General features: G+C 43.6%; 1 protein-coding gene across 8 annotated transcripts in view; it reads left to right on the top strand.

Moving 5' to 3' along the window:
* Slc11a2 (solute carrier family 11 member 2) overlaps positions 1–24,633 on the top strand; it is a 120,505-nt gene that overhangs the window by 12,079 nt on the left and 83,793 nt on the right. For 3 of the 8 annotated variants that reach the window (XR_011376209.1, XR_011376211.1, XM_070041032.1), the window contains exon 1: positions 20,706–20,751. The exons of 1 other annotated variant lie outside the window; for it this stretch is intronic. Coding sequence is in view for 1 of the 7 variants with exons in the window: in XM_070041050.1 (XP_069897151.1) it covers positions 19,052–19,100 (49 nt within the window). In the remaining 6 variants the exon portion in view is untranslated. Of the gene's footprint in view, positions 1–19,044; positions 19,101–20,546; positions 20,624–20,705; positions 20,752–24,633 lie in introns of those variants that run through there. 4 more of the 8 variants (XM_070041050.1, XM_070041058.1, XM_070041088.1 and 1 more) reach the window with 4 other exon arrangements.

The following is a 24,633-nucleotide window of genomic DNA, read 5'->3' as shown; positions in this document are numbered from 1 at the left end:
CAGATGGATTAAGGGTCTTTGTATCCTCTTTTGGCAGAGAATGAGCATGTCACTGGTTCCATAAGAGTGTGTGTGGATCTATGCTGCTCCTGACACTTGAGCCCCAGCTCCACTTCTGGTTTTGATAATTAATTGGAGATAAGGGTCTTACTGACTTTCCTCCCTTGGGCTGGATTAAAACCTGGACTCTCATATCTCAGCCTCCTGAATAGTTAGGATTATAGGCATCAGCACTAGGGCCTGCCTGCTTTTATGTTTGATGGCCAAGACTCCATGGAAAGGACTTACATTCAGAAGTGAATGGGTACAGCTGTGATGTGAGGAAAGCAAGAGATCCCTTGTACTTCTTCTAGCCAAAGAGTTGTATAAGTGGTTGGTGTGTACAATAGTATTGGTGTTCATAGTAATTTAGAGGCAGCCATGATGATGGTGGATGTGGCTATGGAAATGGCTTGCTGGATTTGGTATTGATGCAAGCAATTCTGATGGTGGTAGAAGCTACAATGATTTTTGCAAGTACAATCAGTCTTCAAAGTTTGTGTTTATGATGGAATGTTATAAATTACTAAGTCAATAGTCTGATCATGATGCTGAAAAGTTTGTCTTTTTAAAAAATAAGATTCATCTGCCAGGCACTAGTGGCTCATACCTGTAATCCTAGCTACTAAGGAGGCTGAGATCTAAGGATCGTGGTTCGAAGCCAGCCTGGACAGAAAAGTTTGTGAGATTTTTATTTCCAATTAACTACACAAAACATGTCAGAAGTGGATCTATGGCTCAAATGGTAGACTACAAGCCTTGAGCAAAAAAGCTTAGGGACAGTTCCCAGACTTTGAGTACAAGCCCCAGGACTAGCACACAGACACAGACATAGACACAGACACTCACAGACACACAGACACACACACACACACACACACACACACACACACACACACACACACACACACACACACACACACACACACACACACACACACACAATGTGATTCATAAAATTTGAATCCATCCTGGTAAACCTCTGTAACAATGTGAACGTTAGAATTCCTTCAGGGTGATGTCAGAACTATTTTAAATTTATTTATAACTATTTGAGTGGAGTTGTCATTGTCTTCAGAAATGTTGGTGTAGTTTAATTGAAAGTCCGTGTTATGACCTCTGATATTCCACACTGAACTTGAATGAATCAGCCGTAGTTCAGTTTCTTTCATCAATTAATGTGCCTTATCTAGAGTTAATCTGTCTTACCCAAGATTAATCTGCCTTACCTAGAGTTCACCTTTCTTTCTTTCTTTCTTTCTTTTTTTTTTTTTTTGAGTTGGTTGTGGGGCTTGAACTCTGGGCCTGGGCACTGTCCCTAAGCTCTTCAGCTCAAGGCGAGTACTCTACTGCTTGAGCCACAGCGTCGAGTTCACCTGTCTTATATGGAATTCTGCTCTGCTCCTGTGCCTTTGTTTTTTACTTTGACTAGAATCCTGATCTTCTCTACCTTTTTTCTTTGTGATGGTACTGGGGCTTCAACTCAAGGCCTCCAGCCCACTCTTGCTTAGCTTTCTTGCTCAAGCATAGTGCTCTACCACTCGAACCACATCTTCACTTCCAGCTTTTGATGGTTAATTGGAAATAAGAGTCTCTTGAATTTACTGTGCCACTGGTTTCAAACCTAATCCTCAGATCCCAGCCTCCTGAGTAGCTGGAATTAAAGCTGTGAACAACCAGAGTCTGACTACTTTTCTGCCATATTCTTCACCCATCACAATTACATCCTTAAGAAAGCCTTCCTTGACCTCCCAGCACTAATTAAATGTCTTTCCTTGTGCTCCTGCTTCTTGGCATTGGGGAGCTGTGTCTTTAGCAGCACCTGTGACTTTGTGTCATCTTCTCTTCGTGGTCTCTGCTCGGGGGACTAAATCATCAAAGGGTAAAGCCTGATGCTTATCTCTTTATCTGTGGACGCACATAGAGTCTGGTACTAGAAAATGTTTCACAAATGTTTACTGAACAGTGAAAATAAGGGTTGTTACTTTGGAGTAAGGTCTCTTGTACTTTAACTTGTAAAGTCCATAGGACACCACAGTCACAAAACCTGCTAGACATGTAAATTTTAAAGGTACAAGTTAGATAAACAACAGACTATGATTTCCACTGGAGAGTTAAACAAAAGACTGTCTAAAGGAGGAGACCCTGAGCAGGGCAGGAAAGTATGTTGGACTCTTATCTCCACTTAGCTACCAAAAAAGCCAGAAGTGGAGCTGTAGCTCAAGTGGCAGCACATCAACCTTAGTACCCAGGTCCTGAGTTCAAGCTTTGAAATCTGCACCAAAAAGAAAAAAAAAAAAAAAGGAGAAAGAGTGTCTGGGAGATAAGCAGGCAAGGTGCAGGTTGGGTAAACTTTATTTTGAAATGCTTAGGACCAGAAGTGTTGTGGATTTCAAGTGTTTTCAGACTTCGGATTATATGAAAATACATAAGGAGATACATGGAAGATGGGGCCCAAGCCTAAACATGAAATTCATACACAGGGTTTATTTACAGATACTGGGGTTATTTTCTACAATATGTTTTTGTATGTCTGTGCTTTGACTGTGACTTGTCACATGAGGATAGGTGTGGACGTTTCTACTTGGGGCATCAATGTTGGCAATCAAAAAGTTTTTGGGTTTTGAATTATTTGGAATTTTAGATTATAGAGGTTCAACTTGTATCAAAGGATACGTGAAAAAGAACTGTGTTGACCTGGGTGTGGTAGCTCACACTTATAATCTTTAGAAGTCTGAAATCTGAGGGTCACAGTTCAAAGCCAGCCTAGGCAGGGGAATCCATAGACTCTTATTTCCAATTATCTAAAAAAAAAAAAAAAAAGTGGAAAGCCTGGTAATCCTAGCTACTCAGGAAGCTGAGATCTGAGGATAGAGATTCAAAGCCAGCCTGGGCAGGAAAATCCGTGAGACTCTTATCTCCAATTAACTATCAGAAAACTGGAAGTGGTGCTGTGGCTCAAGTGGTAGAGTGCTAGCCTTGAACTGAAGAGCTCAGGGACAGCACCCAGGCCCAGAGTTCAAGCCCCATGACCAACCAAAAAAAAAAAAAAAGTGAAACACTGTGGCTAAAGTGGTAGAGCACTAACTTTGAGTAGAAAAGCTCAAGAACCCCTGCCCAGGCTCTGAGTTCAAGACCCTCATTCCCCACCACCACCACCACAAAAAAAATGTTGGAGGTAACATGGTTCGTTACTTGTAATTTTCCTGAGGCATGATTTCCAATTGTGCATGCTACAAGGCTGTTATCTAGGCAAACTACTTTGTTTGTAAAAGAACCAATCCTACATCCCAGCCCCATAACTTTTGAATGTTTGGCTCTTCTCCTCTTTTCTTATCATTGGATAAGGAATACATCTAGTAAAATGATAAGAGATATTGTCCTTTGGTAGACAAAAAAAGTGACACAGTAAACTTTGACAAGAAGTGAAAATATAGAAATGCATATATCAGAAGCTTATGAACTCTGGGAAGAACTGTGATCCTAGAAAGATACAAAAGGCTATGCAAATGTTTCTGTGTTCTCACAGACATGAAGAGATGTATATACTCTATAACAATCAAATTCTGTGTAACTGGCTTTGAAACAGAGATCTCATCAACTAAATAGGAATGATTGTAGAAAGAGTTTTAAAACACTGTGAGAAAAATTAATGAAGTGAGGCTCAGAGAGACAAATGGCACATTTTTCTCTCATATATGGAAGTTAGATCTAAAATACAAACTTACATGATAGCATATAACAGGGTTATATACATGTACACATAAAAATGATGTACTTAGCCGGGCACTGGGGGCTCACACCTGTAATCCTAGCTACTCAGGAGGCTGAGATCTGAGGATTGCGGTTCAAAGCCAGCCCAGGCAGGAGAGACCGTGAGACTCTTATCTCCAATAAACCACCAGAAAACCGGAAGTGGCGCTGTAGCTCAAGTGGTAGAGCGCTCGCCTTGAGCTGAAGAGCTGAGGGACAGTGCCCAGGCCCAGAGTTCAAGCCCCACGACCGACCAAAAAAAAAAAAAAAAAGATGTACTTAGGGGAGAAATCCAATGGTGCAGTTCCTTTGATCAACTAAAGAAACATTCAACAAAATGAATATTAGGAAGCTGAAACACATTGGGGAGAGCAACAAAGGTGTAATCACAAATGGAAGGAGGGTGAACAAAGTCATTATGTTCAATATACATTATGTAATAATGGAACTATAAAACTTGAGGATAGGGAAGGAATGGGGAATGATAGGGAAGAATGATGAAATGGATGACATCGATCAAGACTCATTGTACTCATAACCTGACTTCTGTTTCCTAACCCTGCTTACTTTCAATTTATTGGACATTCAGTTTTCTCTTTTTATTTAACCATAGCATAGCTGCTGTATTAGGCTGAAATCAATCCTTCCTTTCTTCCTTCTTCCCTTCCTGCCTTCCTGCCTTCCTGCATGCCTGCCTCTCCCTCCCTTTCTCTCTCTCCTTTCTCTCCTTTCCCTCCTTTCTCTCCTTCCCTCCTTCCTTCCTTCCTTCCTTCCTTCCTTTCTTTCTTTCTTTCTTTCTTTTTCTTTCTTTCTTTCTTTCTCTTCCTTCCTTTCTCTCTCTCTTTCCTTCCTTCCTTCCTTCCTTTCTTTCTTTCTTCCTTCCTTCCTTCCTTCCTTTCTTTCTTGGTTGTAAGATAGGTGCTCTGCTACTTGACCTATGCCCCCAGCTCTTTTTTAGTTATTCTTCAGGTAGGAACTCACAATTTTTGTCCAGGACTAGCCTCAGATCTATACCTACTAAAAAGCTGGGGTAACAGACATGAGCCATCACATCCAACTAGGCTAAAATGTACTTCAGTCTTTGAAATTCAGCTCAAAAGTCACTTACACAAGGAAGCCTCTGGTGTTTCCCCAGGTGGGTGGAATTGCATTCTCTGGTATCCTTTTTTCTGAGATGCAGCATTTATCACCATGGCTCTGTGCACCCAAGGATCATATCAACTTGTCCAGAATTCTTTTCCAGGTACTTAAAAAAGTCACACAGTAGGCATTCAGGTGTTTTTAATGGGGGAGTACTGAAAGTGTGCTCAAGAGCAGAGCACATAGTAGACATTTAATTGTTGTTGTGGTGGTGTTTTTGTTTTGTTTGCTGTTGTTGGGTTGTTTTTTTTTTTTTTTGTCGGTCATGGGGCTTGAACTCTGGGCCTGGGCACTGTCCCTGAGCCCTTCAGCTCAAGGTGAGCGCTCTACCACTTGAGCCACAGCACCACGTCCAAGTTTTCTGGTGGTTAATTGGAGATGAGTCTCACAGACTTTCCTGCCCAGGCTCGTTTTGAACCATGATCATCAGATCGCAGCCTCCTGAGTAGCTAGCATTACAGACATGACCCACCAGTGTCCTGTGCTCTACCCCTTAAAAATAACATGGCCAGGTGCTGATGGCTCACGCCTGTAATCCTAGCTACTTCAGGGGGCTGAGATCTGAGGATTGCGGTTCAAAGCCAGTCAGGGCAGGAAACTCCATGAGACTTGTATCCCCAATTAACCACCAGAAAACCGAAAGTGATGCTGTAGCTCAGTGGTAGAGCACTAGCCTTGAGCTGCTGACAAAAAAAAAAATGGCAGGGGTGTAGAGCACTTTTCTAACATACCTGAGTCCCTGAGCACGGGGCGGGGGGGGGGGGGGGGGGGAGGGGGGGGAAGTACGGGTGGATATAGGCAGGAGGGAGAAAGGGAGGGAAGGAAGGATTGAAGCCTTCCTTCTTGCCTTCCCTCCTCCTCATTCCTCCACTCCCTCCCTCCCTTCCTTCTTCCTTTCTTTTTTTTCTCTGTGTGTGTGTGTGTGTGTGTGTGTGTGTGTGTGTGTGTGTGTGTGTGTGTGTGTGTGTGTGTGTGTGTGTGTGTGTGTGTGTGTGTGTGTGTGTGTGTGTGTGTGTGTTGTCAGTCGTGGGGCTTGAACTCTGGGCTTGAGTCCCTGAGTTTTTCAGCTCAAGGCCAGCGCTCTACTGCTTGACCTACAGTGTTACTTCCAGTTTTCTAGTGGTTTATTGGAGATAAGAGTCTCATGGACTTTCCTGCCTGGGCTGGCTTTGAACCATGATCCTCAGATGTCAGCCTCCTGAGTAGCTAGGATTACAGGCGTGAGCCACCGGCACCCAGCTTCTTTCTTTCACTGCTCCTGGGGCTTGAACTCAGGGCCTGGGCTCTATCCCTGAGCCTGTGTGTGCTCAAGGCTAGCACTCTACCCCTTGAGCCACAGTGCCACTTCTGGCTTTTTCTGCTTATGCAGTGCTGAGGAATCAAACCTAGGGCCTCATGCATGCAAGGCAAGCACTCTACCACTGAGCCACTTTCCCAGCCCGCCCATTTTGCTTTTATATTGAACTAAATTTAGAAGCTGTTGTTCATGTACATGTCACAAAATTTATACTCTGTGGAAACCAAAAGGAAAGAAACAAAGGATTTACTCTGTGGCAACATAAAGGTAGACTATTCCAGAACTACTGTAGATAACTAATAATAATAAAAAAAAAAGCACCTTCAGAAGTTAGTGTGACTCAAGGATAAAGGAATCTATAGGTCAAGAGCAGGGCCTCGTAAGGGTTGGTTACAGGAGTTCCAAGTTCAGGGAAGCAGTCACTGATCAGTTGGCAAAGGCACATTTCTTACCTTCTGGTCTTCCGCTCCCTTTCATCTTCTATAAATATGTGCCACCCCAAGCTTTTCCTCTTTCAGGCAATATAACCTTTGCTAAGACTGCAGGTCAGAGAATTTTTGCTTTGTCCTGGCTCTAAATAAGGAGACCTTTACCCAGCATTAGCAAGAACCACCCTTAGTGCTGCCTGGCACGTCCACAGCAATTAGAGCAGAAGGACAGAGTTCAGAAACCACTTTGAGGGAGGTTCTCCCCCAGCCTTCACAAGGTCACTTGGGAGCCCTTCCATCAGTACTCAGTGTGGTGCATGGTCCATTTTACTGAGTTGCTCCTGAGCTTTGTTCCTGGAGGAGAAAAGAAGCCCCTGAGTTGAAGTACTCTCAGTCTGGGTATCTTTACGCACTCAGCAAGGTTCATTGGTGTCTTACCTAGCCTAGTCAATGTTAGACATATCTTCTGCCATGCTGAGAATTGCAACTGAGCTACAGCCTCAGCCCAAAAAGACTTCATAGCTTTTGCCAGTTTGTGATACCACTGTATTCAATGTATTACAATAAAGATTTAACAGGTTCACATCAAACAGAGATATGTCAATAAATGTACCTGTATTACTCTAGAGGGAGTTATTGGCTCTGTCTCAGAGCCGTTGCTGTCCCCTTTACCTGCAACTTCTTTCCCAGATAGATTTGATATAACATGCTTTTATGCAAAATCACTGACATTTTCTCTTAATGGTCCCTTCTGAAAATAGTCCTTATCTCCATGTAGTTCTTGCTGCTCCTCAATGTGCCTTACATTTGTTTTTAAAATAGAAGTTATCATCCAGGTGCTAGTGGCTCATGCCATTAATCCTAGCTACTCAAGATGTTGAGCTCTGAGGATTGCGATTCAAAGCTTGCCCAGGCAGGAAAGTTTGTGAAACTTTTATCTTCAGCCAGCAAACAAACAAACAACCAGAAGTGGAATTATGGCCTAAGTGGTAGAGCACTATTCTTGAGCAAAAAAGCTAAAGGACAGTGCCCAGGCCCTGAGTTCAATCCTCAGTATCAGTACAGAAAATGTATATAAAAGTTATCACTATATGTATTTATATATGAACTTATTGACTTTATATACATATATATATATATGTATATATACACTTATTGACCTTTTTTTTGTCAGTTGTGGGGCCTGAACTCTGGGCTTGGGCACTGTCCCTCAGCTCTTCAGTTCAAGGCTAGCACTTTACCACTTGAGCCACTGCACTACTTCTGGCTTTTTCTGCTTATGTGGTGCTGAGGAATCGAACCCAGGGCCTCATGCATGCAAGGCAAGCACTCTACCCCTGAGCCACCTTCCCAGTCCCCTTATTGACTTATTAACTGTCTCCCCCACACAATGTAAGTTCCCTAAAAGCAGGAATATTCTCTCAATCATTACCATATCCCAGTGCCTTCCTTGTACTACACTCAATAAATACTATATTTGTTAAATGAATGAAACTAAAAACAAGCATATGCATTTTTGTATCCTTGCTGTAATGGTCTGATGAAATAAAACAGTTTAATAACTAGCTAAGTAGGGTCGCCGGGCGTCGGTGGCTCACGCCTGTAATACTAGCTACTCAGGAGGCTGAGATCTGAGGATCACAATTCAAAGCCAGCCTGGGCAGGAAAACTCTGTGAGACTCTTATCTCCAATAAACCACCAGAAAACCAGAAGTGGTGCTGTGGCTCAAGCAGTAGAGTACTCCCCTTGAGCTGAAGAGCTCAGGGAAAGCACCCAGGCCCAAAGTTCAAGCCCCATGACAGACAAAAAAAATATATACATAAATAGGGTCACTTTAAAAGTCTTTCTATGGGGACAGGAGGGAAAAACGGAGAGAACATAGGAAGGGGTGACATTGTCCAAAAAGAAATACACTCTGTATCTAACTTATATAACTGTAATGCCTGTGCACATCACCTTTTTTTTGTATGTGTGCCAGTTCTGGGGCTTGAACTCACGGCCTGGGTGGTGTCCTTGAGTCTCTGTCCTCAAGGCTAGTGCTCTACCACTTGAGCCAAGTACCACTTCTGCTTTTTTTTCTGAATAGTTTATTGAGGTAAGAGTTTCATGGACTTTCCTTCCCAGGGTGTGCTCCTGAGTAGCTAGGATCATAGGTGTGAGCCATTGGTGCCCAGCTGTACATCAACCTTTTAAATAACAATAAAAAATTGAAAAAAATCTTTCTAAACTACCACTTTTCAGCAATAGGAACATAAGTCATTCTGAGCTTCTGGTTCAGAGATGACTAGTTGAACAGACTTCCCCACTAACCTCTGTTTCCCTTAAGAGGAATTTAATAGGGGTTGCCCCCTTCCCTTACCCCTTCCCCTACCTGCAGAAATCAGTTTGCATTCCATGTTTTAGCTTTGGGGTTTGGCTTCTAACCCAAGGGAGGTATGAGAGGAAGCATTCCCTGGGATTTGGGCTGGAACTATAGAAGAGCTATTCTTCACTTGTTAGGTAGAAGGATCAAGCCAGCGTAGAGCATCTGGTAGCCTCTGTTCTGCCTGCCTATGGAGACCTGCCTGAGGATAAAACTGCTGGTGCTGAACACAAAGCAAAGATGGAGAATGCCAGAAAGCAAGAGACAAATTAAGAGTGGCTTGGTGACATTATTTGGATCCTTGGATTCAGCCCCACCCTTAATTCACTGTATCCTTAGCTTTCTCAATCAGCTGAGTAATTGAATTCCTTTTGAGCACAACCGGTTTGAGCTAGGTTTCTATCACTGGAAAAAGGGCAAAATGAAAATCATGCCTGTTGCACACTTAGCTATATTAAAACATACTACACGAACTTGTTTATTTAACATTTGCGAGTCACTTAATTTTAAGTTATATGAAAATTAGATATGAACAATTAGATATGAAAAGGTATATGTTATTTTTGTATGTGTGTGTTATGTGTATGTGCTGGTCCTGGGGCTTAAACTCAGGACCTGGGCACTATTCCTGAGCTTTTTTTTTTTCCCTCAAGGATGGTGTTTTACCACAGCTTCACTTCCAGCTTTTTTTGATGATTAATTGGAGATAAGAGTCTAATGGACTTTCCTGCCCAGGCTGACTTCAAACCATGATTCTCGGATTTCAGCTTCCTGAGTAGCTAATATTACATGCATAAACCACTGGTGCATGGCTCTGTGTTTTTTGTTTTTGTTTTTGTTTTGTTTTTTAGGCAGGATTCCGCTATATAACCTGGGATAGCCTTGAACTCTCCAACCTCTGGTATTATAGCTATGTCTGACCACATCCAAGGGGTATGTTATATTTTTAGTTCATTAAACTTGAGCTTACCAAAATCAAGCAATTTATGCAACCTCACATAGCTAATAAATGGCAAAGCAAGAACTGTAATGTAAGCCTTTCTGGCTTTAAATCCAAGAACTGCTATACAGCTTGACAGCTGCTTACGCTACTTGTATCTATTTTTTATGAATATTTTCTCTCTTAATAGAAGAGAAACTCATTTAAGCAGGACCTTGATTTTTGTTTAGTTCTAGAGCAGCTTCCTGGAAGGAGTGGGGCTCAGAGTAGGGATTGTGTTCCCTGGTGGTGAGGTTAAATGGTCGGTCAGTCTGCTGCTAATCATAAAAGTGCTTGTACTTGGCTGACTGAAGTGAGACATTTGTATTATGGTGGTGTTGCCCCAGGTTTTTATTTTATATTTTATTTTGTCGCTTGTAGGGCTTAAACTCTGGGCCTGGGCACTGTCCCTCAGTTCTTCAGCTCAAGGCTAGCACTCTACCACTTGAACCACAGCACCACTTCTGACTTTTTCTGTTTATGTGGTGCTGAGAAATCGAACCCAGGACCTCATGCATCAAGGCAAGCACTCTACCACTGAGCCACATTCCCAGCCCTGTCCCAGCTTTTTGATTGATTCTCACAATAAGAAATATTTTTGACTGATTCTCACAATAAGAAATATATTTTAAATCAACTCATAAATATATTTGGAATCAGCTCAGTCTACATATGTGCATTATTAGCATAATGGTGTACAAAGCAATACCTTCTTCAGAACTTGTGAGATTCTCAGCCTCTGATTAGTTTTTCTTCCTCCTCCTCTCCTGATTTTTTTTTTGACAAATATTCTTTCTATATTACCCAGGAAGGCCTTCAACTCCTGTTTTTCCTGCTTCAAGTCTCCCAAATGTGAGGGTTATATGACATTTTCTATTTCCTTTTTTTTTTTTTTTTTGCCAGTCCTGGGGCTCAGGGCCTGGGCACTGTCCCTGAGGTTCACTTGCTCAAGACTACCACTCTACCACTTGAGCCACAGCACCATTTCTGCTTTTTCTGTGTATGTGATACTGAGGAATCAAACCCAGGGCTTCATGCATGCTAGGCAAGAACTCTGTCACTAAGCCACATTCCTAGCCCCTCTATTTACTTTTTATTCTATTCTTCTTCCTTTATATTTCCTTCTTCAGGTTGAGATTAACTCAGGGCCTTATGAAGGCTAGTCAAGTACTCTACCATTAAACCTTACCTCCATCACTCAAACAATTTTATGATCCAATAATGAGTTAACAATAAATTTGAGAAGCACCATTAAAGGTCATGTACATGCAGAGTCAATTCAAGCTGTCTTGTAATATCACAAATATTTATTGAATACAAATGATGTGCTAACTATATTGTAAGCTGCACTAAATGATAATATACATCTGTCTTCACAAAGCACACAAAACAAGTGGCAAAAGAGAGGGATTAAACTCAGCTACTGAAGTATGGGTTGAGGTAATGCTGAGAGCACAGAGCGGGGAAACTCCGGATGTGTGCAGGAGGTAGGGAAGATGACACTTACCTGCAGTGAAGGCTTTGCTTAATGGAGAAGTGGAAAGAAGACTGGAATTGTGCTGTGTGAACCTTGAGTATTGGATAAAAAGTATATTCTGGATCTGGATCTGTACTCCCAGGATGTGGGAGATCAAGACAGGAGGATCAGAGACAGAGACACAGAAGAATCTGTATTTAAGTGTAAACTGTTTTTAAACTAAAAGATATATATACTCATCCTGAGCTCATCCCTTCCCCTCTTTGGTCTGTAGGTAATAGGGAACCACTAAAAGTTCTAAGTGGAGGGGCTAGAAAGGTGGCTCAGTGGTAGAGCACTTGCCTTGCATGCCTGAGGCATGCACCACATAAGAAAAAAGCCGGAAGTGGTGCTGTGGCTCAAGTGGTAGAGCGCTAGCCTTGAGCTGAAGAGCTGAGGGACAGCACCCAGGCCCAGAGTTCAGGCCCCACGACCGGACCCAAAAATAAATAAAAAATAAAAGTTCTAACTGGAGAAGGGAAATCATCATATTCGACAGAGGGACACTAGAATTGAGTAAGAGCTGTGGAGGCCTAGCAAGAAGGTGATCATAGAAATAAAAAGGGGGAAGCTGGGTGCCAGTGACTCATGCTTGTGATCCTAACTACTCAGGAGGCTGAGATCTGAGGATCACAGTTCAAAGCTAGGCAGTGCATGAGACTCTTATCTCCAATTAACCACCAGAAAACCAGAAGTGGTGCTGTGGCTCAGGTGGTAGAGCACTAGCCTTGAGCTGAAGTGCTCAGGGACAGTGCCCAGGCCCAGAGTTCAAGTCCCACGACCGACAAAAAAAAGTGGGGGGGAGGAACTGATCTCATGTAGGTAGACTGTTAGTGATTGCAGTAAGGGAGAATGAGAAGTCCTTGGTGGTTTACAGAGATTGGGAGTGTGGGAAATTACACAAACCTACTGTATGAGGTAAAGATATGATCATCTGGGAAATATCAGAGTTGCCTTTCCAGCTGGACCCACAGGAAGAATGTAACTAGGAAGTAATTATAGAGGGAGTTGTAGCTCATGAGAAGCTCTTGAGAGTGACAATTTGGAGTTATTGTCAAGAAAATTAGGTGGCCAAGACAGAAGGATGCCAGCTTTGGGGTCCTCCCTGAAGGTTTGGTGAACAGGAGACATGCCTGGTGTTCAAGGAGACACACAGACTATTGATCAGTGAATGCCCAGCAATGGGACAGGGCTTTGGAAAAGGACAATGCTCAGTATTGTTTTAGAGATGAGCCTCACCCAGACATTGCATCTAAGGAGACTCTTTGGTAGAAAGAACATCTAAAGAGAAACTATAACAAGGAGAAGTTAACAAGGAACAAGAGAACAAGTTAACAAGAGAACAAGGAACAAGTTAACAAGAGAAACTATAACAAGGAGAAGTATGTATATTCCATCCAAGTACAATATGGAAAAGAAAAAATGACACTGAATTTGGGGGACTAAAAATATGCTTGAAGAAATAAGAAAGGAAGCCAAATCCAAGACTACAAAGGCATGAAGTTTAATGAGTTTGGATCAGTAGCAAGGGAAGGAAGCAAGATTAGGCAGAAGAAGCTGAGCTATGATGCAGAATGGAACCTCAGCCAACCTCCAGAGCTGTCTGGTTGGAATGAGAGAGGAGTCTTTAGACTCCCACATAGATCAGTCACTGGGCTGCCTGGGAAGGTAGTGTGATGTGACAGCCCAAGGTCACCTGCCAGCTGCACTCCTCCTCCCAACAGCTGGGTCTTAAGTCCTTTGTTCGAAAAGGAGGTCTGGGCCGTACATGCCAGTGCTTGCACAGAAATAGCTGACAAGATTAGCAGAGTCAAGGGAGGAATATTTTTACTAAGTTTTTTTTGTTTTTGTTTTTCCTTTTTTTTGTCAGTCCTGGGACTTTAACTCTGGGCCAGGGTGCTGTCCTCAGTTCTTCAGCTAAAGGATAGCGTTCAACCACTTGGGCCACAGTGCCACTTCCTGTTTTCTGGTGGCTTATTAGAGATAAGAGTCTCATGGACATTCCTGTCTGGACTAGCTTTGAACTGTGATCCTCAGATCTCAGCCTCCTTAGTAGCTAGGATTATAGGCATGAACCACCTGTGTCCAGCTCTGCTTTTTTTCTTTTTGTTTTGTTTATTTGTTAGTTGTCGGGCTTGAGCCTCTTTGTGCTCAAGGCTAGCACTCTACCTATTGAGCCATAGCACCACTTAGTTTTTGAGTGGTTAATTGGAGATAAGAGTCTCATGGACTTTCCTGCCCAAGCTGGCTTTGAACCATGATTCTCAGATCTCAGCCTTCTGAGTAGGTAGGATTATAGGTGTGAGACACCAGTGCCTGGCTGGTTTTTTAAAATGTAATTTTATTGTTATTATTAAGGTGTTGTATAAAGGAGTTACCATTTCTTTTTTTTTCTTTTTTTTTGGGGGGGGGTCCGGTTGTGGGGCCTGAACTCTGGGCCTGGGTGCTGTCCCTCAGCTCTTCAGCTCAAGGCTGGCGCTCTACCACTTGAGCCACAGCACCACTTCCGGCTTTTTGCTTATATGGTGCTGAGGAATTGAACCCAGGGCCTCAGGCATGCAAGGCAAGCGCGCTACCACTGAGCCAACTTCCCAGCCCCAGAAGTTACCATTTCTTAAATCAGATAATGAGTACATTTCTTTTTTCTTTTTTTCTACTTCTAGGGCTTGAACTCAGGATCTGGGCTCTGTCCCTGAGCCTTTCTATGCTCAAGGTTAGTACTTTGCCATTTGAGCCACAGCACCACTTTGAGTACATTTGGTTTTTTGGACAATGTCACACCTTCCTTTGCTTTCTTCCATTTTCCCCTCCCGTCCCTGCCCACAAGTTGCATAGTTCATTTTCTACATAGTGCATACTGCATAGAATGACTGTATTTGTTCATCCTTTGGAGGAATATTTTTTTCTCACAGATAAAACACAACTATGGAAGTTTTGACATAAAGAGAATATCCTAATTATCATTCTTTGTTGGCTAGCAGTCATGTCATATAAAAAAGATGATACATTTATAAGACATCTTTTCTATACATAGCCTTTGCCAATACAAGGTTTACAAAGATAAGATAATTTCCTCTACTCATAATTTCCTCTTCCTTTCCCACTAGTTCTACCACAAATTAGTGGGAAAGGTCTATGGGACCTACATTAGGTTCCCCATAATATGTAGAGAATAAATGAAAGTGCTTGAGCAGAGTAAGATAGCAGACAATGCAAAAGTGATTAACACTTCCTGAAAGAGTCAGGTCATGACCACAGAGGTGGGCATTTCAAGGAAACCTTGAAGAATAAGCAGGAGTTTTTCAGGTAAAGAAGGAAAAGAAAAGAAGTAGTTAATTTCAGGTTGTTGTACAGGGGAAAAAGCATAGAAAGAATGCTTAGAGCATGGATGGAAGGAAAGCATAGAATGAAGACCCTCATTTATTTCATATTTGTTTACTTTTTATGGTCCTAGGGCTTGAACTCAGGGCCTGGGGACTGTCCCTGAGTTTTGTGCTCAAGAAGAACCACTTTAGCTGGCCACTGGTCACTCACACTGTAATCTTAGCTACTCTGGAAGCTGAGATCTGAGGATCATGGTTCAAAACCAGCCCAGGCAGAAAAGTCCCTGTGAGACTCATATCTCCAACTAGCCACTCAAAACCAGAAAGTGACGCTGAGACTCGAGGTAGAGCACTAGCCTTGAACACAAAGAGGCTTAGGGTCAGTGCCAAGGATCTGAGTTCAAGCCCCATAACTGATGAAGAAGAAGGAAAAGGAAGAGGAAGAGGAGGAGAAAGAGGAGAAAGAAGAGGAGGAAGAACCACCACTTGAATAAATGTACATATATAAAGACATGCATACGTCAAGGCAATCTCCTTACACCTGATACCCAAACATAGTGACATCCACACAGGAATGTGTTGCTATTGCCATCATATGGAATGCTTATGAATTTATCTTAATAGGATTTTAGGAAAGAATAGTATTTGAGCTATTTGAATGGAAGGAATTGTCTGGTGTGTATGACATGGAGTTGAGTGCTGGCTGCTGGATCTAATGGCTTTGCTGGGTAACTAATTCTGTATGTCCTTAGGCAATTCACTTAACCCCACCCCCAGCCAATCATTCATAATTTGCAAAATAAAGGTCGATTCCTGCCTTGGGAGGAATAATCCTCATAATAATATGAGGATTAATGAATACTTGTGAAGTGTTAAATTCAGTGTTTGCATCCAATAATAAAATTTGGTTGCTGTTATAGTCAGTTACTACTGGGGATTAACTGGACGGGAGTGTCTGTTGTCTAGGCATTGAAGGCTCATGCATGTAATGCTAATCTGAAGCTAGCCTGCAAAGGGTCGAAAAGTCTGTGAGATTTTTTTTTAAGTTTTTAATTGTTATTATAAAGGTGATGTATAGAGGGGTTGCAGTTTCATAAATCAGATAAAGAGTACATTTCTTTTCTTTTGCCAGTCCTAGAGCTTGCATTCTAGGCCTCGGTGTTGTCCCTGAGACTCTGTGCTCAAAGCTAGTGCTCTACCACTTGAGCCATGGACTTTCCTGTCTGGGCTGGCTCCAAAGCATGATCCTCAGATCTCAGCCTTCTGAGTGGCTAGGATTACAGGCGTGAAGCCACCAGTGTCAGCTGTAGTACATTTCTTTTTGGACACTATTCCCTACTTCCCTAGTTCTCTCATCCCCACTTACAAGTTGTATAGTTTGTTTTCAACATGGTGTCTAATGAGTACCACTGCTGCATTTCTGTGCCCCCTTCCCCTCCCAAAGACAGACACCTGAACAAACAAAATAGAAACTGCAACAAAGAAAAAAAAAAAAAACTAGGAGCTGGGATTGTGGTTTAGTGGTAAAGTGCTTGCCTAGCACTTGGGTTCGATTATTCAGTACCACATAAACAGAAAAGGCTGGAAGTAGCGCTGTAGCTCAATTGGTACAGTGTCCAGGCTCTGAGTTCAAGCCCCAGGACTGATAAAAAAGAAAACAAAAGTCTTGTTTCCATTTCCTGGAGTTCATTTTGATAAATATTATTTTATACAAGCAGATAAACATTATGAGACTTTTATCTCCAATTAACCACCAAAAAGTAGGAGTGGAGCTGCCTTAGATTGTACAGTGACAGGCAACCTTGAGTGAAAAAGCCACGCAATAATACAAGGCTCTGAGTTCAAGCCCAAGTACTAGAGCATTAGCGCGGCACACACACACACACACACACACACACACACACACACCATACTACACATGCCTATGTTGGAAAAAGCATCTGACTAATGGAAACAACAGGTGTGCTAGTTCCTCACTGTAAAATCTATTCCTGTTTTATAATTTTTTTGGTACTAGGGTTTGAAGTTGGGGTCTTAAACTTGCAAGGCAAGCCCTCTACCACCTGAGCCATACTCTTATCCTTAGAATTTGGTGTTTTTGTGCTACTGAGGATTGAACTCAGGGCCTCTCTCTTGAACCATGCTCCCAACCCTTGTGTTTCTTCTGTGTATGTGGTATGTGTGACAAGTGCCCTGCTACTGAATTATACCCCATCCCTACTCCTACTTCTAGAATTCATAAATTTGAATGTTTTCTCCCTAAAACATTAGTTAATAAATGATTTTACAGATACTTATATTTTAACCTGAAGAGGACAGATTGTCCCTAGCCCATGCTGCAGAGACAACTCCTTTTTCCTCTTTTTTTTTTTCCCCCCTTTTCTTTATCTTTTTGTACTGGTCCTGGGGCTTGGGTAGTATCTTTTAGCTTTTTGTTCAAGGCAGGTGCTCTACTATTTGAGCCCCACCTCCACTTCTGGCTATTTGCTGGCTAGGCTGGCTTTGAACCAAGATTCTCAGATCTCAGCCTCCTGAGTAGCTAGGATTACAGGCATGAGCCACTGGCACACAGCTGTCTTCTTTCTTTTTCCTTTCCCCCCCTTTTTCTTTTTTGGTCAGTTGTGGGGCCTGAACTCTGGGCCTGGGCACTGTCCCTCAGCTCTTCAGCTCAAGGCTAGCGCTCACCACTTGAGTCACCTTCCTTTCCCTTTTCTTTCTTTTGGTGAAACTAGGGTTTAAACTCAGGGCCTTCTCTTGGCTAGGTTCTCTATTACTTGATCTACACTTCCAGCCCAAAAGACTTTACTTTAGGGGGCTGGAAAGGTGGCTTAGTGGTAGAGTGTTTACCTTGCAAACATGAAGCCCTGGATTCGATATTTTAGCCCCATATAAGCAGAAAAAGCCGGAAGTGGCACTGTGGCTCAAGTGGTAAAGTGCTAGCCTTGAGCTGAAGAGATGAGGGACAGCGCCCAGGCCCAGAGTTCAGGCCCCATGACCGACAAAACAACAACAACAACAACAAAAAAAACCTTAGGGAATCAGTTTGATGTAGAGTGAAGAAGACAGGAGACAGATGGTGTTCTGATTTGACTTTTAGTATTTAATCAAGCCCCCAGGCAACAAAACTTTCATTTAGGTGGCTGGGAATGTCACTTAGTGGTAGAGTGCTTGCCTCACCTGCATGAAGCCCTGGATTCTATTCTTCAATACCACATAAACAGAAAAAGCTGGAAAAGTGGCGCTGTGGCTCAAATAGTAGAGTGCTAGCCTTGAGCCAAAGAAGCTCAGGGACAGTGCTCAGGCCTTGAGTTCAAGCCCCAGGACTGGGCAAAGAAGGAAAAAAAATAGACTTTCAACTAGGGTTGTGGATAGAGTATACACAATTCCTTCTACAGACACAAAAGGTGTTCTGGCAGAACCCAGAGCCACTTGCTGAAAGCATACCTAGATAATTTGATTACTGCTTTCTTCCTATTTCAGGTATTTTAAATAGTTTCCCCGTGGTAGAATTTCCCCATTCTTTCAGCTCCCCTCCTCCCAGATTGAGAAATCTTGGCTTGCCTTTTTTTTTTTCTTTAACTTTTCCATCAGGCAGGTGTCCTAGGTTTGTCTGGATCACTGATTGACTAGGTGAATGCCAGCGGCTCCTTCAGATCCCAAGGGGTAGACCAAATGGCATTTTCACCTATACTTTGAGATTCCTCATAAGTGTATCAATACTGCACGTACTAAGTGGAAAATTCATGTGGGGTGTCACGCTTTGGGTTAATGGGTTTCAACTCATGTCTCAGCGGGGCAGAGTCCTAGTGCCTAAGCAGCCCTGGTACAAGTACCTGAATGAGCTTCATGCCAAGGGGCACGGCATCCAGGAAAGCCTTCCCTCTTACGCCACCCCTTTCATTCACCGGCAACCACAGGGCCTCCTAGTTTCTGCTCCTGCCAAGTCGTACAGAAATAAAATCTTAGAATAAAAGTCTTCAATTGCTGTTTATTAATATCAAGGAGTGGCACAATGCTTCCCTTTTCATGGCAGGTCAAAGTTGAAATTGGATTATGCTTTGGAGGGTGCGGTTTGTCTCTTGACATTTTTCTCCCAGTATTTACAAATGTTGTTCCCGAGAGCAAGCAGTGTCCCTACTAACCAAAGGAGGCGCCCTTGTCAGCATATATAGAGACAGTGGGGCCCCGAGAAAAGCCAAACCAGTTCTGCACCATGGGGAAGAAGCAACTGAAGAAGGAGGCAGCTCCAAACTGCGAGCTAAGTAAGTAGCCAGCAAGTAAGTCTACTAGCCAGGGAAGCTGCCAGCTCAGCTGACCTGGAAGGACGTCAAAAACAGCCTCAGACCTTTCATCTTAGATGCAGCTGAGGTTCCCAAAGGAAAGATCCCAGTCTAGAAGGACTTTGTCAAACCTTTCTCAGACTCCACAGAGTCTCTGTAGAGACATTCTTAGAACTAATTTGTGCATTTTCTGTTTTCTCCAGGAGAAAGAGCAGATCAGATTTTTTTTTGTATTATCTTTTAGGAGTAGTTGTACAAAGGGGTTTCAGTTCAACATAGAAGTACAGTGAATACAATGAAGATGAGGTTTTTTTTTTTTCCACTGTAGAATTTGCTTTTACTTTATTTGGATCCCCCCCCCCTTTTTTACAGTTCTCTGTCCTATCCTATTATCTTGGATTCCTACTAATGAAATTTTCTTGTAGCAGTTTCTATGTGAAAAAAGAAGCAGGTTATCTCTTATGCTGTAACAGTAAGAATATTTTTGGTGTATCTAGTGGACATCGTACAAAGCAATCTGTCAGGCCATTTACTCTCCAGGCATCTTCAGAGAAACAGTCAGGGTGAGGTTGGGACTCGGGTGGGAGTAGTGATTGCTTTGCTGTAAGCAAGGATTAAGTGTGGGCAGAAGGTCAGCAGAGCTGAGTGGGATGGAGGGAAATAATTAAATGGGAGGCTTCCAAGTAGGACACCTGAGAGCAGTGGAACTTGCTACACCAGCAAATGCTCTGTTGTTCCTCCCAGACGTGGGGTGTATTGTCCTGACAAGGCAGCACAATACAATGCTATAAAAGTGAAAGAAAGAGGTAATGGCAGGTACATACATTTTAATTAATTAATTGCTGGTCCTGGGGCTTCAACTCAGGGCCTGGGTGCTGTTCCTAACCATTTGTGCTTGAGGCTAGAGTTCTATTGTTTTAACCACAGCTTCACTTTCCGGCTTTTTTGTTGGTTAATTGGAGATAAGAGTTGGTTAATTGGAGATAAGAGTCTTTTGGACTTTCCTGTTTCGGCTTCGAACTGCCATCCTCAGAGCTCAGCCTCCTGAGTAGCTAGGATTACAGGCGTGACCTACCGGCAGCCGGCCCTATGATTCTTTATAGGATGTAGTTGTTCATCGTGGTGAGTCAGGCCTCCAGAAGAAACAGGCTTGGTTATCAGAGCCTAAGGCAGGCGGCGGAACTGTCACGGGAATCTGGTCGCTACGCTGCTGGCGTGATAAACTCCTAGCTTTGTAGGTCTGCGCAGCGCCGGAAGAGGCTCTGAGAGACGCACCTCCCGCGGCGGCCCCGCCTCCGGTCGGAGCTCGGGGTGGGCGGAGCCTCCGTACGGACTCTGCTGGCCACGCACACCGACAGCTGCAGGGGTCTAGCCAATAGGAATGCGGGGCTGCCGTCTTGCTGACCAATCGCGGTGGCTGGGGGGTTGGCCAGTTCGGCGCTGGCCCCGGGATGTGGAGCGGCGGGCGTCCTGACAGCGTGTCAGGTGGTTACGGACCCCGTGAGGTGAGGGTCGGCGGGGTCTAAGGCCGTTGAGCTTTTCCACAGCGGGTGGATGGGTCTAGGGACTGGCCGGCTAGGACCGGCGAGGAGCTGGCGAAGGGCGCCGGCGCCTTGTGGGGCTTTGAGGAGAGGTGAGGGCAGGGAGAGCTGAGTCGTCTCGCCCGGTGCCGGGAGGAAGATGGAGCCTCTTTATTCCCAGGAAGACTGGGGACAGAGGGCCGGGGGCGGGGAGCGACCTCCGGAGGTCGCGGAGGGCTTCGCGCTCTCCCCGCCGCGGCCTAGGACTAGACCCAACCCCCCGCCCGGCTGGACCCGGTGCGGAGGGTGCGCGACCCGCCGCGGCCGTGGGACACCCTGGCGCTGGGGCCCAGGGCAAGGTCTCCCGCCGCCGCCTGATCGGCGCAGCCCTGGCCCGGTCGGTCTCTGCGGCCTCCCGCCCGAGTCCAGCGGGCATCCGAGCCGAGCGGGCCCGCTCACCTGCATGCAGGTGGCCCGGGGCCCTGTGTGCAACGCCAGAGCCTCGTCTTCGGGCTTCATTCAGAGCCGGGTGTTTCTGTGAGACACCGCACACACCAAATGCAAGCGTGTGGTGTCGCTCCGACTCCTGAGTTTCTTCGGTTCCCACTAAATCTGATCCTTTGGTCGGAACTTGAGCCCTTGCTTTGAGTTTCCCTCTGTGTAGATTGGGAATGTTCTATTGCCCGTTGCTTTGTAAAGCAGTGAGCTAAAGAGAGCGACCTCTCTATATGGAAAACAACATATGGATGACAAGCTAGCAGGGAAAGATGGACTTACAGAAATGTTGCTGGCCGTAGTTTCAGTGATCTGGTGAACCACGGGAAGCTGCTTGCCTTGATTTCGGTGGTACCTGAAGGTCCATCACTTCTTGCCCGTGTTAACCTTCATGCGATTTTCTTAGGCTCTGTTCTTTTGTTCCTCATACTTAAAATGGGGATCAGTGATCTCAATTTAGAGGGTTATTGGTGAGAAATTAGTTGGGTCATATAAAGTACTTGGAACAGTTTCCTCCACATAGGAGTTTTTGTTGTTGTGTATACACTTTGCCTTCTTTCTCCCTGAAGAGTCTACCTCATCTGTCCTTTGCTCAGAATCCCTTGGCCTCCTGCTAGTGAACCCTCAGGCCAGTTCTTTCTGCTTAATTAACTTTGGTGTGAGGGTTCAGTGTAATTACCTATGAAGAGAGGCTTTCTTCTGAGTATTTTATTAATTAAGTTTGGAAATCATTGATATTCTAGGTCACTTTTTGTGTTAACTGTGTTAGTAAATGAAACCTGAGAACATCATTGGCTGTTTTTTTCCACTGGGTAATATTTCATCTGCAGTGTTGCTTGATTTAGGGAGTTTATACCAGACATAATACCAAAAAGGCCATGATTACAGCATACTTGCTTTCTCATCTTTTTCCGGTATGACTGTGGGACTCAGAAGGGGAATTTTTGGGCAGCCTGGCAGCACTTCTTGTTAAGGAATAGGGAAGCTTGATGTGAATTGAACCTCAGTCTACTGTTTCTGTTAGGAAGCAGCCTTGGTCCTTTGGTTACTCTACAGAGACAGTTAGCAGCTTTGATTCAGTTTTTGTTCTTTTTCTTCCCTGGTCCTAGGGCTTGAAATCAGGGCCTGGGCATTGTCCCTGAGATTCTTTTTGCTTAAGGCTAGCCTTCTGCCACTTGAACCACAGCTCCCGTTTTGGCTTTTTTGGTAATTTATTGGAGATAAGAGTCTCACAGACTTTCCTGCCTGGTTGGCTTCAAACCTTAAATATCAGCCTCCTGTGTAGCTAGGATTACAGGCTTGAACGACTAGCACATGGCTCAGCAGCATAACTTTTTTTTTTTTTTTTTTGGTCGGTCGTGGGGCTTGAACTCTAGGCCTGGGCGCTGTCCCTCAGCTCTTCAGCTCAAGGCGAGCGCTCTACCACTTGAGCTACAGCGCCACTTCCGGTTTTCTGGTGGTTTATTGGAGATAGAAGTCTCGCGGTCTTTCCTGCCCGGGCTGGCTTTGAACCGCGATCCTCAGATCTCAGCCTCCTGAGTAGCTAGGATTACAGGCATGAGCCACCAGCGCCCGGCAGCAGCATAATTTTTAATTGAGATGAAATACAGATATAATAATTGTCTTATTTACTGAGTAACAATTCAGTGATGTTCATATACTCACAAAATTCATTGATGTTTGACTCATTTGATTCTGTGTTGAGGCAGTGAAGTGAAAGAGAATGGTATAGACAAGGTAGTGTCTTTTCTGATTGACAGCACTGAGAGCTTGGATGGGTGTTCCTAATTGTACATCTTTATTACCTGCCTCATTGCATAGTGTATATGCAAATGTCTAGACAGATATATGCCCTTTGTAGGGGCTTAAAAATCTCTATTAATCTTTCTTAGTGCTGTCTGGGAGACTCCAAAAACTTACTAATAATTGCATGGGGCACTGTTAGGAACTAATCACAATGAGTTTATTGTAAAAAAGAAAGAGTGGTGCTTATTACAGCAGCATGGTGACCAGTACTGAGTTTAGTTGTTCAGCTTTGCACAAAGACAGTGTAATACTTTTTGGGTTTAAAATTTGTTTAAAATTTGTAGGTAATGAATGGAAAAGGCACAAGTTAATTGTTAAAATTTTATCAGGTTATAAGAAGGCATATACGAGGCTACAGAATCTGGTACTATGTGTTATCTGACTCTTCACATACAATTTTTATTTGCTTTATGAGAAGAAACATTAAGGAAAATTGTTAGGGTCAGTTTGCATTTGATAGCGATATGTCAGAATAAATTGGTTGAATGTTATCTAATGGTTATCATTCTTCATATTTGCCAGAGAAAGGTTATTCACTTGTTTATTCATTTGTTTATTCTGAGTGACACTAGAGTTTGAACTCAGGGTTTTGTGCTTGCTGGGTAAGCACTCTACCACTTGAGTTCCATCCCCAGCCCTTTTTGCTTTCCTTACTTTTCCAATACAGGAAAACAACAGCTTGCAGTTGGCCCAAGCTGCCTAGACCATGAGTCTCTTGTTTATGCTTACTTGTAACTGGCATGATGTGTGCTTTATGTCCAGATTTTTTTTTATTGGAGTCTTTTTATAAATGGAGTCTTTTAATAAAGAAAAAAGAAAGGGGATTCTGGAAATGTGGCTTAGTGGTAGAGTGCTTGCCTAGTATGCGTGAAACCTTGGGTTCAATTCCTCAGTACCACATACATAGAAAAAGGCAGAAGTGGCACTGTGGCTCAAGTGGTAGAGTGGTAGCCTTGAGCAAAAGAAGCTCAGGGACAGTGCCTAGGCCCTGAGTTCAAGCCCTTGGACTGGCTCAAAAAAAAAAAAGGAAAGAAAGAAAGAAATGAAGTCTTACAAACTTTTTGCCCAGGTTGCCCTGCTCTCTGCCTCCTAAGTAGCTAGAGTTACAGTTCTGAGCCATCATGCTTGGCCTTAATAAGGGTACCTAAGCAAGTATGAGAGCAAAACTTTTACCCCCAAGCAAGAAGTAGGTGTAGACTGTTTTGAAAAGGGACTTTCATCCAGTGGAGAAGGTCTTTGAAATTGTTCACAGACAATTGTGATTCAGGACAGTATGATCTTCTGACAGTGTCAGAGGGCCAGGCTGATCCAGGAAAGGGAAACATTGCTGTAGAGTTCTGGGAAGGAGGAAGTTCACAGGAAGTACACCCCGTGAAGATTAGGAGGAACAAAGACCAAAGTAGAGGCAGTAGAAATGAGACTTCAGTGGTGCTAACACTGAGCAGTCAGGGAGGTTTATAAGCTGATTGAACATCAGGGACATGGAGCAGAGAAAATGAACAGTTCTTTTTAGTGAGAACCAGGCCCTTCAGTTCTGAAGTCTGGTTGATGAATGATACTTTTATCTAAATGATCAGTACCTCTCCACAGCCTGGGCATATTTCCCTACTCTTATCATCTTTGACACCCAGGCAGAGCTAGTTTCATTATCAGTACTCTTCCTCCCCATATTTTACTCTCCTTTTTTCCCCCCC

The sequence above is a fragment of the Dipodomys merriami genome, unplaced genomic scaffold (assembly GCF_024711535.1).
Source record: "Dipodomys merriami isolate MVZ:Mamm:240054 unplaced genomic scaffold, mDipMer1.0.p SCAF_10, whole genome shotgun sequence".
Taxonomy (NCBI): Eukaryota; Metazoa; Chordata; class Mammalia; order Rodentia; family Heteromyidae; genus Dipodomys; species Dipodomys merriami.
Note: the sequence above shows the minus strand (reverse complement) of the source record. Positions and strands in the feature narration are given on the sequence as shown.